A 17,188-nucleotide genomic window follows, 5' to 3' on the forward strand; every position below is an offset into this window, starting at 1 on the left:
GGCTATCTCGCCTGCTCTTTCACAATACGCCGGGGTCTGCCCAAGGGTTCCCCGCTCTCTCTCTCTGTCTCGCTGATTCCCGGTCCCGAATCAAAGTGTCCGCACCTTTAGCGCGTCTAAGTGGGCAGACCTGAGGAAACAACAGAGCGTTATTTTATAGGACCGACAATCACCCAAGACCCGCCTCTCGGCCATTCAGAGAGGGGGAAAGTCCACACTCACACTTTCCCACCTCCCCGTGTCACTGCCATGACTCACAGGCGGTTGTTGGGCGACTGCCGCCCTCTTCCTGCAGCCCGTGAACACGCCAGCAGAGTCAGCACAGATCTCTCCCTGTTACAGAAGTATTTTTAAGAAAAATAAAAAACTGAAATGTCTTGCTTGCATAAGTAACCAACCCCCACACATTAATATTTGGTAGAGCCACCTTTCGCTGCAATAACAGCTTTAAGTCTTTTGGTACCAGCTTTACACAAAGTGTCGGAGTGATTTTGGCCCATTTTTCTTGGCAGATTTGCTCCATGTTGTTCAGGTTGGTTGGACGACCTTGTGGACCACAATTTTCAAATAGTGCCACAGATTCTCAATGGGATTGAGATCAAGGACTTTGACTGGGCCACTGTAGGACATTCACCTTTTTGTTCTTGAGCCACTCCAATGTTGCTTTGGCCTTGTGCTTGGGATCATTGTCCTGCTGAAAGGTAAATTTCCTCCCAAGCTTCAGTTTTTTAGCAGACTGAAGCAGATTCTCTTGCAGTATTTCCCTGTATTTTGCTCCACCCATTCTTCCTTCAATTGTAACAAGATGCTCAGTCCCTGCTGATGAGAAGAATCCCCACAGCATGCTGCTGCCACCACCATACTTCACTGTAGGGATGGTGTGTCCTGAGGCATGGTCAGTGTTAGGTTTGCACCACACATAGCGCTTTGAGTTTTGGCCAAAAAGCTCTATCTTGGTCTCATCTGACCACAAAACCTTTTCCCACATCGCAGCTGGATCACTCATGCTTTCTGGCAAACTCCAGATGTGCTTTCAGATGGTATTTTTTGAGTAAAGGCTTCTTTCTTGCCACCCTCCCATACAGGCCAGTGTTATGCAGAGCTCTTGATATGGTTGACTGGTGCACTATTACTTCACTCCCAGCCACTGAACTCTGTAGCTCCTTCAAAGTGATTGTTGGCCTCTCTGTGGCTTCTCTCACAAGTCTCCTTCTTGTTTGAGTGCTGAGTTTTGAGGGACAGCCTTTTCTTGGCAGTGCCTGGGTGGTGTGATGCAGCTTCCACTTCCTGATTATTGATCCAACTGTGCTCACTGGGATATCCAAACACTTGGATATTATTTTGTATCCTTTCCCTAATTTATGCATTTGTATTACTTTATCTCTAACTTCTGTAGAATGCTCTTTGGTCTTCATTTTCCTTCAGATTCACAGCATTACCAATGATCCTTCAACAGTGGAGTTTTTTATCAAGAAAATGTGACAGCAACTTTAATGGTTCACAGGTGGAGGCCAATGGTAAGGTAATTGTGTCCTCGTTAGGGCAATTGCTTTCATCGGTGCAAACTGGGAGCTTCTACGGCACAGGGATAAGTTGAATACTTCTGCAAGCAAAATATTTCTTAAAAATATTTCCCAACATAAAACCAATGTCACCTTACAATAATTGATTCTGAGTTTCAGTGTTTAAAAATAAAATATCAAACAGAACGACATTTCAATGTACCATTTGTAATTCGGTAATATGAGAGAATTGGTCAGGGGTCTGAATACCTTTGCAAGGCACTATATATATATATATATATATATATATATATATATGTATATATTGTCGCCAAAGTCAGCAGCGAGATTTACTCTGCTGGAGCCGCTGCTCACTTTCCCTCATGACTGCTGCTGCTGTGAGGGGAGGGGGCCATGGAGCATTGGCAGGCATGGAGCACTGGGGGGTGTTCTCCTGGTGTGCTCTGACTGTCAGCTAAGATCAGCCCGAATGTTGCTCTTCACTCTATTTGTTAAATAAAAAAGCTTTCTATTTTGGAAGATGCAAGTTGCACGCTTGGATTCTTACCGCTGCTACAGTCGGGGTCTGTTTCTGTCTGCAATATTATGATATAGGTCATACTTGCAAAACTCGTATATTAATCAACGTTTTTATTTTCTTTTATGATGAAATCCTAGCAATCCTATAAACAGTGAGTAAATATTGTTTATGTTGTACAAAGCCGTCTTTTTAAGTGTTTATTCAAGTTAAAAACCAATGTTATTACTTTATAAAAAAGAGTCTATGACCACTTTTATTGCCAAGACAGAACAAGGGCAGTGATTATTTAAAAAAAAAAAAAAAAAAAAAAAAAGTGTTTTTACTTGAAATACACACACAATTTAACTACTGTATTGCTTCTTTGTTTTGTAGTTAATTCACGAATGTAAAGTAAGGCCCTTCTTAATTCTGAAATATTTTTCAACTTTAATACAATGCTACATAAAATGGCTTTGATAATGTTTTTAACAAATATCCGAACAAATATCCAAATCTTGAACGAATTTCCAAACATGAAAATTCATGTTCGTCCCAGCACAACAAAAAAAAAATTGCAAAATATAAATAGATACTGATCAATTTTTTTTATTTAGCACTCAACAAAAAAATAAAGGCAAAGAACATTAGTGACTGCTACTGCTGCTCCTGATACCTGTAACCTTTGTTTGAACCAGCATATCAACATCTGGATCAAATAACTGGACTGAGGATGTCTTAAGTATCGAGTTAAGTTGAGAATAACATTTTGATTTGTCGTCTTCTCTTTCAGGGAACCAGGGTTACGGTAAGTAACCTAACGTTCCCTTTCAACTTGAAGACGACCACCAACATTACTTTTGGGAAAGTATAACAGAGCAGTCGTGAGGGAGAAGGAAGGGCAGCAGTTGAAAAACGCATCAGAACAGCATAAACCAAAGGTTAGCAGTATGAGCATGCAACCTCAAGGACCCTCCTGCCTAATGAAGGCAAGGAAGGATCTACCACATTAAGGCCGTAGAATCTGGAGAAAGTATGCCTGTAGCTCATTGACCCGCTTTGTGGAGGTGATAGCCAAGAGGAAGGCTGTCTTCACAGACAGATACTTCAACTCTGTGGAGCGTATGGGCCCAGCTTGATGGCCGACTCTGCATCGTTGAGGGTGAGGCCACCCTTGCCTTATGCTCTGTCACAATCCCCAGCTACTGCTCCCTCTCATGACTGGGAATAAATCAACCAGTCGATGAGGTAGTTCAATATGCTGATCCCCAGCAACCACTAAGGAGCTAAGGAGAGCTTTGCTGGATGGTCCGGTTGCCTGCTGCTGTGATGGACTGCAGGCAATGCCTCAGGTCAACCAATGGAGCCGTGGGGACTGGGACCATCCAGGTTATAGTGCGTGCCGGAGGAGATTGCCAACGGCAGCTTCTCCGCGCCTTCTAAGGAAGCAAGAGGGGCCATTTGCTTCAGCACACTCTGTGCTGATGCAAGACAATCCCAGGAGAAACTCACCTCCTCTATGAAATCTGGAAATGCTGGGAAAGATTGAAGGTTGGGAGTTGCAGACTGCATCCGGAACACGGACCGGCGTGGCTCAGCCGTTGTAATCCAAGGGACCTGCAAAAAGTTTGCAGCGTGTCCCATCAGTGCCCATATGCAGCTCGAAAGCAGGGGCACACTAGCTTCTGAGGCAACATCAGAACGAGGCTCCACCTCAGTAGAGAGCACAGGCTCATCTCCTTCCTCCATCTCGGTAGGAAAAGAGTTCTCATCCTAGGAGGGCTCCTCTGTCATCCGTGCAGGCGATTCTAACTCACCCTACTCTCCCTTTGGTGAGACAGGAGCTGGTACTGGTGCAGGCAGAGCTGCGGTTGAGCAGCAGGAGCCTGCTGCCACTCCAATAACTTCAGGACTTGGGCCACCTGTGCCTTAAGGTCCATTATGTCCCTCATCTGCCTCTAGCACTTAACACGCTTCGCTTGAGGAGATGGGTAGCTGCTACGAGGGGATGGCAACTGAGCCTATGTGCAGGGAACACCCTGTGAGGTGCTCTGGAACAATTGGGGGACCGGGGCCCTCAGGGCCGCTGACGGCTCAGCCACAGGGGATGAAGCCTATTGTGAAGAACCCGGTGCTGAAAAGCCGCTCAGATGTCGCAGAAAGTCTTGTCCCAGAGGGCTGAAGTGGTGTGCTTGACACCCAAGCACTGGGCACATAATGAATGCCCATCCTCCCAGGCTATGTTTGCCCTGAGGAACATGCACGCATGGAACTACTACATGCCTGCCGTTACTTTACAATATCACTGGGGTATGTAAACCCTAGGCGCTGCACACCGCCCTGCATGGAGTGCAAGGCACAGAAGCACTTAAGCACTGCTGCATTGAAGTACCGAAGCACCGAGGGCACCAAATGCACTGGGCTTTACGTGCACCGAGGCACCAAAGTACTGCACACACTGATCCCAATCAACGTGCATAGAGTGCACAGGGAGCAGTGTGCACCGAGCCCTGTGGGTGCTATGTGCACCAAGCTCACCAAGTGCACCGAGCACTGCGGGCACCGAGTACCGGGTGAACTGAGTGTATCGCGCATCAAGGACACTATGCACACCGAGGTGCTAGACACTGTGCGTATCAAACAACGTGCACCGAGCACCAAGTGCACGAGTGCTGTGCACACCCAATGCCGTGTGCGCCAATCACCTTGTATACCGAGCACCGTGGGTCCTATGCACACTGAAGTACTAGAAACCATGTGCGCCGAGTGCAGAGTGCTGCGTGCACCAAGCACCATGTGCATCGAGTGTACCGAGGCACTACGCACACCAAGGAACTGAAGTACTGTGTGCACCGGGCACCGAGAGCACCGAGCACAGGGCTGATCGTGCACTGCGGTACCGAAGCACCAAGGGGGCAGCTAATGCAACGGTGCCTACCCTAAATGCGTGTAGTCACACACCCGGTCAGTGTGCAGCATACACCAGAGACACACAGGCTGAAGGAAGCCACGGCGGGAGAGTGAAGAAGAAAAGAGGGGATAACACACTTATTTTTTTGAAGGCCCAACCAACCGAGGAGGATGGTCCAAGGCGGAGTAATGTCTACTCAACATTGGGGCAGGTAGAAACACAGCCCTGATGGAGGAAGTTTATTAACTGCAACACAGAAAAAAGTCATAGCACAACACAGGCAAAGCGGGGTTGTGCAATAGGGTCAAGACACAGGTGGACACACAGCAACAACAGTTACAGAAATAATATTTATTTTTATTTTGCTCGTAACCCATATTACATCCCGTGTACCAATGACAATACACCAACATTAACACACTACATGCAACATACAACACAGAAATACACGCACTTAATCAAAACTGTATAGGCAGTCGCTCACACATGACAGACAGTCATAGTACAGGCAGTCTGCGATGCAAGTAAGGCAGACCATAAAAGAAAGGAGCAAGAAAGAAACTCAAAAATAGAGCCGCTGAGTCCACAAAAACAGCAAGACAGCTCTCAGCACGAATGCAAGGGAACTGTAGTCAACTCAGAAGTGCTCTTTCAAAATCACACTCAGTTTAGTAACACAGAAGTTTACCATACCGTAGGTGTGAGGCTAAAGAGAAAATGGTGTCCATGAGTTGACTGTTCCCTCGGTAGGCGGGACCCAGGACATCACCCCACAGAGGGGCCTATTAGCAGCTCTGACATAAAATGCTCGGTAAGTACCTGACCTGTGGCAGGCATATCCCAAAAGTAATGCTGGTGGTTGTCTTCGAATTGAAAGGGAACCCAGCTGGGTAGAAGAAAAAAATAACATCTTCCAATTGGCCTAGATGCATGTTGGCTTTTGACCTATATGAACACTAAAGTGGTTTCAGGTAATTTAAGATACTATTGCTAGGTTTTTACTACCTTAAAACAGTAACATAAAATACCACCTTAAATTACTTAAATTGTTAACAAGAGACAGTTATAAAGATTTGGTGGTTTAAATAACTTCAATAAATGTTTTATTGTTTTACTTCCTGTGGTTCTTCAATGGACAGATTAGCAGGTATTTAGATATAAGTGTAACAGGTGTTAGATGATACACTGCCATTACGGATTCTGTCCCCTGTCCGTGAGAGAAGATGAGGTTAAAAGCTCTAAAATGGGTGTTCAATCACCGTCCTTGAGGGCCATTCCACTCCAGGTTTAAGAGGAAAAAGGAAATGATTAACTAATTCATGGTCTGGATGGAGGCTTGCTTGGTTCAATTAAACAATTTAGAACAGGGTTGCAACAAAGTCCAGGAGTGGAACATCCAACTTTGCCATGGTATGGTAGGAAAGAGTAAATGTGTTGATGTTTTGTTTTACTGTTTCTGTCTATAAATTTGCCCACAGTGGTTTGGAAACATTGTGACAATGGATTGGTGGGATGATTTGTGGCTCAGTGAGGGCTTTGCCAGTTTCTTTCAATACAGTGGAGTGAATAAAGCTGAACCTGATTGGAAAATGGTAAGAAGTACGGCAAACTCTTACTGTTAGTCTGTTTTTAGTGGTGTGGACTGTCAAATCAGACATTGAACAATACACTTGTTGAAATATCTACCAGACAAAGACGTTTCTTTAATTTTCTCCAAATTCTGACTGGATGAGTGTTTGCCAATGTGTGTTCGTAAAATGAATATGCACATAGGTTCATAGGTGTGTTTTTGGGGTGTTCTGGGAAACCCAAAACAAAGTTTAATAACGCATAGTGAAAGAACAATAAATCAAATGTAAGCATTGTAGAGCACAGAGGGGTATGGTAAAGCAAATTAAAAAAACATGTCAAATTATGGTTCACCATGGTAAACTACATTAAATACATAGTATAACCATGGGGAAAGCATGGCTTAACTGCAAAATTACCCTGCAGATTTACTTTACAGTTTATTTTCAGTGTATAATAAAAACAATTAAGCATTAATACAAATTAATCTGTTTGGTAGAATAATCTGGTTCTCTTATTATGAGATGAGAGTAAGTGTTAAAACTTCATGCTGATATTGGACTCAGCTCTCGCCAAGATAAGCACCAACTAAGGCATAGCTTCCTTTACTGTAAACTAATGTGACATTACACCAATTTCACTTTATGTTTCAGCTTGATATGATGGTCATCAATGATGTTTTACCAGTAATGCGAGATGATGCCCTGCTATCCTCCCATCCCATTATAGTAGATGTGTCAACCCCTGCTGAAATAACATCAGTTTTTGATGGTATATCATACAGCAAGGTAATCACTGATATTAAATAATATACCAAAAATAAATGCATATATACAAAATAATCATGTTATTTATTTTAATGTGTTATTTATTTGTTTTATACCAAAACAGGTGTATTGGGAACAAGGAGATAAAGTGATGTCCAATGAGTTAAAAAAAAAAAAAAAAAAAAAAAAAAGATTATTATGCATAAACAGTGCCATCTACTGGAGCTGGAGCTTTATTACAAACATGTTTTTGTTAAGGAAGGGCCATATAAATCTTACCACATGCAGTTATGCTACAGTGCAGTTTGCACAACTACATTCTAAACAATAAATAAATAAGTAAACAATTAATGTTGAAAACTAGCAGGCCAGCTTATGCCAGGTGCTCATATGAAACCTCAAAGTAACAGCTTCAGATTTTATTTTACTGGAAGCGTTCTATCCTCAGTTCCTATGCCCTATGTTATTTTTAGTACTCATATGTTCCTCCCCAGTAGGGAAGACCAAATGAACAAATCTCATACACTTCTCCACAGGGTGCATCAGTGTTACGTATGCTTCAGGATTGGATTAGTCCAGAACATTTTCAAACGGGATGTCAGGTAGGTACAGTGTTAATGTACGTCAATGAATGTGCGGATTCTTTCACAATATATTATTGAAAGCTAATGATCCACTGATTAAATAATTTGATCTTGTATAAATCATAGCTTAATCAGGCACTTGAAAAAAAAAAAAAAATCAATGTTGGTTTAGTGTTTTATTATTATTATTATTATTATTACTATATGATTGTTGTTGTTACTGTGTGTATTGTGTATTATGTTTTATTGTAAATATATGACTGGCGAAAAGCCGGTATTATAATGTATTATTATTATTTACAAAAGCTGTAGGCCGTTACTGTTATTATTTGTGTTTGTTTGTTTTGTATTTGTGTAGCCAACTCTAACCCTAACCCTAACCCTGATCAGTCTTTAATTAGCTGACAGTCACTCATTCTTATTAAACTCGTGCAGACTATGGCCGAGGGGTAATAAGATCATTAATAGCTAGTATAGCGGTATTATGATGTTAGTACATTTACTAGATACCAAGTGATCTAATGAAGTAAAAGTGTATGCTTTTTATTATTTGTTTTAAAACACACTAGTTTACTCTAAAATAAGTGCATACAATTATTAAATTGTGTATCTTGTCTACAGAACTATTTAAAGGATTTTCACTTTAAGAATGCAAAAACTGACAACTTCTGGGAATCCCTTGCTAAGGTATGTGTCTGCAGAAAAGAAGTGAACACAAATGCAGTAAATCCTATACTGAAATGCAGTTCTATGCTTCTCTCAGTGTAGGAACCCTGAAGGTTATTTTCAAAAACAATGACAAAGAATTAAGTAAAGTTATGTATGGTAGTCCTGAACTCATATGGACAAGTCAAGAGCTCTGCCAAAGATTGTCTGAAAAGAATTCCAACGCAGTATTGCCAGTACAGTTGGAGGGCTCTGGTATTCACCCTTTAGTATTATGTAATATATTGCTTTATATTTCTAGACCATTTTATATATACAAGAACACTGAAGGAGTGCAGTAGTGATGACACAATCCACTCTACACACCCGAGATGCTGACTGTCTGTGATTACTTTAAACAGCAACCCTGTCTGTGCCATATCATTTCATAATAATGTTAAAACAAACGTGTGCAAGTGATGGTGTGCTGTTCTGTTGTTCTGTTGTTTAGGTGAGTGGAAAGCCAGTGAAAGAAGTGCTGGACACTTGGACAAAGCAGATGGGGTTTCCTTTACTGAATGTAACAGAAAGTTATTCCATGACACAAAAACGTTTTTTATTAGACCCCAAAGCAGACATCACTCAGCCGCCAACAGATTTGGGGTAATGCTGTTTATTCTAATCATACAAAAATAGCAATATAATATAAAGTTAAGGGGTATTATAGGTAAATAGGAACGGTATTATTTGTGCACAATAATGTTGTGTTGGTTATCATAATGACAGTTGCTGAGGGCAGTGCCTGCTGATTTCTATATAGGCTTAGTTTTCATGCTTGGGGTAAAATTTTGCAAAAGTCAAAACTTTTTTTCTTTTCTTTTCAGCATTTTGAGACGTATTGTAGTTATTGCATGCATTGCACTCACTTCAAAGCATTTTGAGTGCATTAACATTCAAATGAACGTACACGTACGTGAGTGAGTTCTTACTACATGTATGAGGTAAAGATGAAAAAAACTGTTTAAAGTGGTCCTCTAAAATAATTGTACACACACAATAATTGTATTTGCAGGGTCATAGAACAGCAGATTTTCAATTACAGTGTGAAATACAATCGGACCAAAAGTTTTCCATCACCTTACATTTATATATATATATATATATATATATATATATATATATATATATATATATATATATATATATATATATATATATATATATATATATATATATGAACACAATTTAGATCTTTTAATTAACATTGTGTAATTAAAGACATTACAAAATGATATCACTAAAATCTACCAGAAGCCATAATAGTAGTTTACTATTTTATGTTAGATTTCACAATGTCACATTTTTCAATGTTTTCCAGTTTTTTGTTAAGAATATGGAAAACTACAAAGCGGTATGTAATTCACTATATTAACATAACATTATTCAGCACGTTTCATTTGACTTTATGAATCAAAATAAGTTAATTCTATAGGGTGATGCAAAACTTTTGGCCATAGCTGACAAGTCAATATCCACCCATAATCATAAACATTTTTTAAACCTTACTGTAGGGATACTGATTCCTTGTGTTTTTCTTCAGATATAAATGGACTATCCCTATTCGGTGGTATGCAGTGACCAGTGGAGAAAATGGAACCCATATCTTTAATATGTCACAAAATGGTAAAGTACAGGATCTATTTTTAAGACACAAAATCTCTGTTCTTCACATGACTGTTATTACAAAGTGAGAATTCATTTTTATTGTACTAGTTTCTTATTGGTGTGGAAAGGGGTGAGGGCTACTGGCAATTACCAATGCGGAAAACCAATATATTTTGTAAAATGTATTTTCATTTAAAAAAATGTATGTGAGATGCTTTTTAAATGAGGTGCTATGTGAATACCTCTGTTTAGGGAGTTATTTCTTCTCCTGGAATAATATACCATCCAAACTATGTTCAGCCTTATGCTTATTTGGGAATGTGGGAATGTTGATACTTTGGACCAAAACCTCTACTGCAAAAAATGTGTAAAGCATCACATTTATTCTACTTTGCAGGGACTTCAATCTGGTTTTTATTATTATATTACATTTGAGAACTGCTAGCAACAAATACACACTACTGTATATGCTTTTTATAAATGTTATGTTAAAAATATGTTATTGTTACAATGTCTTTTTTTAAAAAAATCTGTTTTGTTTCCATACAAAGCAATCACATTGCCTGGATATTCATCTGCTGATGGACAGTTAAAAGTAAATAGAGATCATTTGGGATTCTACAGAGTAAATTATCACCCTGAATTGTGGGACAAAGTTGCTTTCCAGCTGTCCACAGATAAAGGGGTATTTGTTATTATTATTATTATTATTATTATTATTATTATTATTATTATTATTATTATTTATTATTATTATATCTGACATATAACTTTACATTGTACTTGATATTTTGATTGTAAGTAACTTCAGTTAACACCTGTCATATGCTGTATTGAAAGAATTTTATTATTTTTGCAATGCACATTTGTTAACATATTCATTAAAATATTATGGTGCTTTAATTTATTTATACCGTGTAGTTAATTATACTGTTGTCCAGTTATTGTGGGAACATAATGTATTGGTATGAAGCAATTGTTAAAGTCAAATTATTGATTTGTTTTAAAGATGTATAGCATTGCTGACCGAGCTGGGCTCATAGACGATGGGTTTTCTCTGGCAAGGTACGTACACAGAACATTTTTTAGATCTGATGAGCAAATACACACAGAGCAGTCAAATAAAAATATTGAACAATGTGAATTAGTATAATGTCTTTTTCACACATGCCCTATCCCATCAATACAATATGATGGATCACAGCTCTGTAACAGCAATGAATTTTGTTTTCTCCTTGCAGGGCAGATCTTCTTGATTATCAACATGCTTTAAACCTCACGAAATACTTGACTAATGAAACAGAATACTTAGTGTGGCAAAGAGTGTCTTCCTCCATATCATATGTGACAAACATGCTGATGAATGACAATACACTTTACAACAAATTGAAGGTAAAACAGACCACTGAATCAATATAGCTGTTTGAGAAATAACACCATGGGCCAGATTCACGAAACTTTAAAGGCAGTTTTAAGGAATGTTTTATTTTTTATATTGCCCAGTTTGATGAATACAGCTACAAAGATAGCAGTTGTTTTTTTTAGCACTTAGTGTTGTCATTCATTTATTACAGTAATAATATTGTTTGTTTCATGATTGTTTCTTTATAAGCCACTCAGCAGGGTATAAAGATACCAGCAATAAATGTAAAGATTGTTGTTTTGTTTTCTGTTTTAGTCATCACACCCTGCCAGCTTTTAAAATCTCAGATGTTTAAAGACTTACTGTGGCTTCAATATATATATATATCTCAAAAATCTATATTATCTCAGAGTAGATCTGGTACATCAGCGAGTAACCATTAACTTGTCCCCCTGCAACGATATCCCTGGTAGTGAATGTAAGAAACACCACATTTCTTCTATGTGGTGTTTCTTACATCCACAAGGGATATACTGTTGCAGGGGGACAGGTAATAGTAACACTCCATTGTACCAGTTGTACTTAAATCTTTATGAGGTGACAGGGGTACTTTAAACTTCTGAGTACCAGAATGTGTCGACAGACAGGAAATGACATCCAAAGTCAATCTAAACAACAAGAATACATTAGTAGCAAATTCTGACATGTCATGCCCATAGCAAATTGGTATTTAAGAAAACCTGAATACACTGAGTACTTCCTGTACTAAAGATCTCTGTTGAAGAACTGCTGATGCGGACTGAGCTAAAGGAATAACATGTTTTTTTTTTTTCCCCGGAGTCTTATTTCCGTGATCAAGTTAAGCCAATTGCTGACCGTCTGGGATGGCAAGACACAGGAACCCACTTGGAAAGGTGATTTTTGTGTGTCTGTTTTTAATTCTAAATCTGAAGTGAGAGAGAAAAAAGAATGTCTGAAGGATTTTACAATCTTTTTTCTTTGTTTCTTTGCAAGGTTACTGAGGGAAACCGTCTTGGGAATTGCTTGCCTGATGGATGACCGAGATACATTAAATAATGCCTCTGCTTTATTTAACGAATGGCTTAAGAATGGCAAAAGGTGACCATAAACACGTCTTTACAAATATATACATACATTCCAACATGTACACATATGGTTTAACTGCTGTGCTAATTAAAAATATTATTCATCTTTTATATTAAAATATATAGGTATGTACAAGTTTAACTTTGCAACGTGTGAAAAAAACAAAACAAATACTGTTGCAGTGTGTGACAAAGTGACTGAGTGGATTCAGGTGCAGGGGTGATGAAACAGACAATCAATTTTGGAAAAGGGTTCTTTTTTTCTATTTCCAGGTCTGGTGACCAGTTATAGTAATGTGTTTTGCAAACCAAAACAATAATAAACTAAACATGTCCGCCCCCACAATTATACGTAGCCAGTCACCAGTCCTGGGCGAGTGCAGTAGTGCTCTTGGTGGGTGATACAGTTTAGTTTTTGTGACAGTTAGTGCAGTGCCGTTCCGGCTTTAGTGCTGGCCCTAGTCGTGTTAGTGTACAAACAAGACGATTAATCACACAAACAAACACAAAACACTCACGATACTGTTACACTTAATTTTTTTTAAATCCCTGGTTCATTCTCAGTCCTTCTCGGTTCTCTCTATGTAAACCAATGCAAAGGAACAGATTACGATTCTCTGTTCTCTTTGATGCCGTCACACATGACCCCTTGGTAAATGAGTGCAACCGCCTCTCCAATCTGCGGCTGCCACGTCGTTTCCCTTCCGGGTCTATGCGTTATTGCAACGGAGTCTCGCCTTCTTGCAGACTGGCCCACTTCCCGACCCTGGGAAAGAACTGTCAGACCAGCCCGTTCAAAGAACTGTTTTCTCGCTGCTTAGTGCCCTCACAGGTCAGGAGGGAGATTTACAACCAAGAATCATTGTATTTCTGTCACAAGCGCAACTGTAATCTGACCAACAAAATGTCTTGTGTACAAAAAGAACAGTTAGATCAGCCCTAAAGATGTGATATCTATAAAAAGGAACATGTTCTAAAAATGAATTGGGGATTGATAGGTAATTGCAATTAGAAGGTATGGTATGTCATTACTGACAGTATTGGACAAATTGATGGGTCACAATATGTATTTGTAAACTATTATTGAATTAAATCATTAAACCTAAACAAGGTCTTCTTTATTTAGACTAAAATAAAAGAATGGCAAAACTATATAAAATAACTGAACAAGATAATTTAGTACAATTAAAATATAAAGAGTATAAGGAAATCCCATTAGTCACCCAGGGTATCATAGTGTATTCCATGGGGAAAAAAAAAAAAAAAATCGATATTTTAGTAATAGGAAAGTATCAATCTGAACCAAACACATGCAGCTTAACACAAATTGTATAATCTTGGTTAAATCTATGTTCACTCCTGGATCCTGGATTTATTGATAAGGTATGATGTACAGTATGCGCTCGCCACCTTACACACACATAATTCTAGTCATGAATACTGTTTATGATTGCAGCGTTCCAGTTAACCTTAGACTCTTGGTATATCGCTATGGAATGAAGAATTCTGGGGACGAGGAAACTTGGAATGCTATGTTTGAAATATACACCAACACAACTCTTGCTCAGGAGAAGGACAAGCTGCTGAATGGATTAGCTTCCGTGCAGGACATCAGCCTTCTGGACAGGTACATTATCTATTATTAGTGGGGTTTTTAGAGAGTACATTTGAAAACTACCTTGATTTGTTTGGTTGTGTTTTGATAAGCATAGAGTTGACGAGGTACCTGCATGTAGAACTTACATTTTTACATATATCTAGAGAACCACTTATTTAACTGATACAATTGGATATCATTCTTAAGCGTATATGAATCTCAGGAATAGATGTATGATTCTGACAATAATTCTAATGTTTAGATTAAATAAAACCAAACATTTTTTTTTTTCTGTGTTACTATTGTTGGCTGCCTTTTCACAGGTTCTTAAAATCCATCAAAAATGAAAGTATTGTCAAGAGTCAAGATGTGTTTACCATTATAAGATATGTCTCATATAACGCATATGGAAATACTATGGCCTGGGACTGGACACGGTTGAATTGGGATTACTTGGTGAACAGGTGCGTCATATTCAGTAATATCGTGGAGCAAAAGAATATTATAGGATATTATTATTTAACAGTAATACAGAGACTTCTGATTTCATTATGACATGTATAAGAAGAATATATTAGTTATTTTGTGTCAACTCAAACAAATTTAAGAGATCTTCCAACTCCACCCTCTCAGATTCAGACAAAGCTACCCAAATTGTTTTGTATCCTGTCCAAAACAGATTTACCCTATTGCAATTACTTGGAGAAAAAAGACTTACCAAGTGTAAGGAAGGTTGTCCACCAAAACCACACCCTTAACCTTAGACCCATATAGCTTGAACTATTTAAGAACTGTGAACACTGGAAGCAATATCTAAATTCAGTAACTTTTTATATATAGTTTAACCAATGACCCCAAAGTCGGTGCAAGTTGCAAGATGGGGCAGGTTGGAGGGATCAGGGAGTCTCCTGGTAATAAATCATGTATACAAAAAAACAAAAAAACAAAAAAACATACCCTCTATCTGGCACCAATCAAAGTCATAGGTTCCTGTAAATGGCAAAACAAGTTTTTTTTTTTTAAACAGATACTTCAGTAGAATGAATAGTCTCAAGTAGAAAGGTAATAGTGGTTTCTAGTCCATTATCTATTCAGGCTATTAACAGATTCTAAAAGCTGCCCGGAATTAGGTATGTAATTTTGAGGATGACTCCCAAATACACTTTTAGGCAGCTATTATCCAAGTAATTGAATTATGGTTAAATAGTTTTTTTCCTGTGGATAGGAGTGTTCTAGAACATTCTGGAAAGGTTGACTTGACATAAAACAAGCAACTGCCTTGGTTTTAACTGGTTTAGGGATGCTGTGTAAGTTATTTAATAACCATAGCTGTTGAAAAGATGGTATACACAGCGTTTTGGTTTTTGGGTTCCAATCTGCTTAGTTTTATTTTAATTTTTTTCAGATTTACCATTAATGACAGAAAGTTGGGTCGTTTGATAAGCTCAATTTCAGGAACATTCAATACAGAACTCGAGTTGTGGCAGGTATAAAGCAAAACATTTTTCCAGTCGAGTTCATTTGATTTCTTTGCCGTAAGCAAAAACAAAATCTTGTCTTATACTTGTTTTTAAACATTGTAGATGCACAACTTCTTTGAGAAACATCCAGAAGCAGGCGCAGGAGAGACACAGCGGAAGCAGGCGCTGGAAACTGTGAATAACAACATTGAATGGGTGAAGAGAAACAAGGATGAGATTCTAAGATGGCTGGACACCATTGCTTAATAAAAACACAATAATTGCCTGCTGTACAACGGAAGCACTCCAGAAACGAATATAAAGATATAATCGTCAGCTTGGATGATCTTTTCCTTGTTACCTGTGTGTCTCTTCATGGACATTATGTATACAGTACATAGTATTGGTGTTTTCAGGTGTAGTTGACTGTCTCCATGTGTTGAATGTGAAGAACCAGAGTTAATCCTGTTAAAATTCCTCATACTTTGTCATTTTTTTTTTAATGTGAAAAAAACAAATCCAATAAAATACAGTTGTGGATGTCTCATTTTTACAATTTTATAGTCAATTGTTAATTTCAGGAAGTTAATTTACACAACTGGAATTCCAAAAAACGTGAAACTAAAAAAAAAAAAGTATATATATAACATTTGTTAAGGGACCTCATCTATATAATAATAGAGGTTGTGTTGTAATATTGTATAATCACTGCCATGTATGAATTAACAAGATAGTAAGGACTGGGTTCTGGCGATGAATGTTAACAAATACTTACAAAATGCGAATGATTCATTTTAAAGTTGTAAATTCAGAAATGATATTTTGTAATACATACATACCAAATATAAACTGTGGGCCATGCCTTTCATGTGTATCCAATGTAAATTAATGTAAAAACGAGGAGTATCGTCAAGATGGTTGTGAAGATAGTGAACCTTATAGTTTACTTCTCAAAAGCAAAATCAATTGGACTTTAACTCTGCTGCATCATTGAAAGGTTAATTAGATTTTTCTTAATTAAGTTTATAAACTAAAGTTCAGGAGGAGGTAGTGTTTTCCAAACACCATTGTAACTCCAGACGCTCTTGTACTACTACTTAGAAAGGGCTGCTTGTTGCTGTGAATCATCAGCAACACAGCAGATGCCCTCGTGGTCAACTCGATGCAATGAACTTTCACATATGCGAAATCCTGCCATTTCCTCCGACCCTCTTTGCCATCTCGCGGAGGACAAGTGTTTGAAACATTTACTTTCACTGCAGTTTCTTCCCACTTCTTTTTTTGTTTGATTTGTTACGTTATTTTTTTTAGCTTACAGAATAATATAGCCTTGTCTAATTTTACTTAATTTAATATTTATACCTAATTTTGGGTAAATATATATTATGTTTTTTTCACTTCTTTTGCCAGCTCTTGCTACCTGCCATGAATTTTTAATTTGATTTACAAGAAAACTACCATTTATGTAGAGACTCGGTAATAAAAAATGACTGACCCTTGAC

At 38.3% G+C, this 17,188-nt stretch overlaps 1 protein-coding gene across 1 annotated transcript in view; it reads left to right on the top strand.

Annotated features, from left to right (window-relative positions):
• Nucleotides 1-16,513, top strand: part of LOC121322466 (glutamyl aminopeptidase-like) — a 29,804-nt gene extending 13,291 nt beyond the window's left edge. Inside the window, exons 6-20 of the mRNA XM_041262505.1 lie at nt 6,409-6,522; nt 7,153-7,287; nt 7,803-7,868; nt 8,472-8,537; nt 9,007-9,158; nt 10,096-10,178; nt 10,712-10,845; nt 11,170-11,225; nt 11,402-11,552; nt 12,364-12,437; nt 12,538-12,642; nt 14,086-14,256; nt 14,550-14,690; nt 15,632-15,713; nt 15,810-16,513. Of these exons, the coding sequence (XP_041118439.1) occupies nt 6,409-6,522; nt 7,153-7,287; nt 7,803-7,868; nt 8,472-8,537; nt 9,007-9,158; nt 10,096-10,178; nt 10,712-10,845; nt 11,170-11,225; nt 11,402-11,552; nt 12,364-12,437; nt 12,538-12,642; nt 14,086-14,256; nt 14,550-14,690; nt 15,632-15,713; nt 15,810-15,953 (1,674 nt within the window). The 3' untranslated portion in view covers nt 15,954-16,513. The remainder of the gene's footprint in view (nt 1-6,408; nt 6,523-7,152; nt 7,288-7,802; nt 7,869-8,471; nt 8,538-9,006; nt 9,159-10,095; nt 10,179-10,711; nt 10,846-11,169; nt 11,226-11,401; nt 11,553-12,363; nt 12,438-12,537; nt 12,643-14,085; nt 14,257-14,549; nt 14,691-15,631; nt 15,714-15,809) is intronic.
• Nucleotides 16,514-17,188: the final 675 nt, after the last annotated feature.

The sequence above is a fragment of the Polyodon spathula genome, chromosome 1 (genome assembly GCF_017654505.1).
Source record: "Polyodon spathula isolate WHYD16114869_AA chromosome 1, ASM1765450v1, whole genome shotgun sequence".
Taxonomy (NCBI): domain Eukaryota; kingdom Metazoa; phylum Chordata; class Actinopteri; order Acipenseriformes; family Polyodontidae; genus Polyodon; species Polyodon spathula.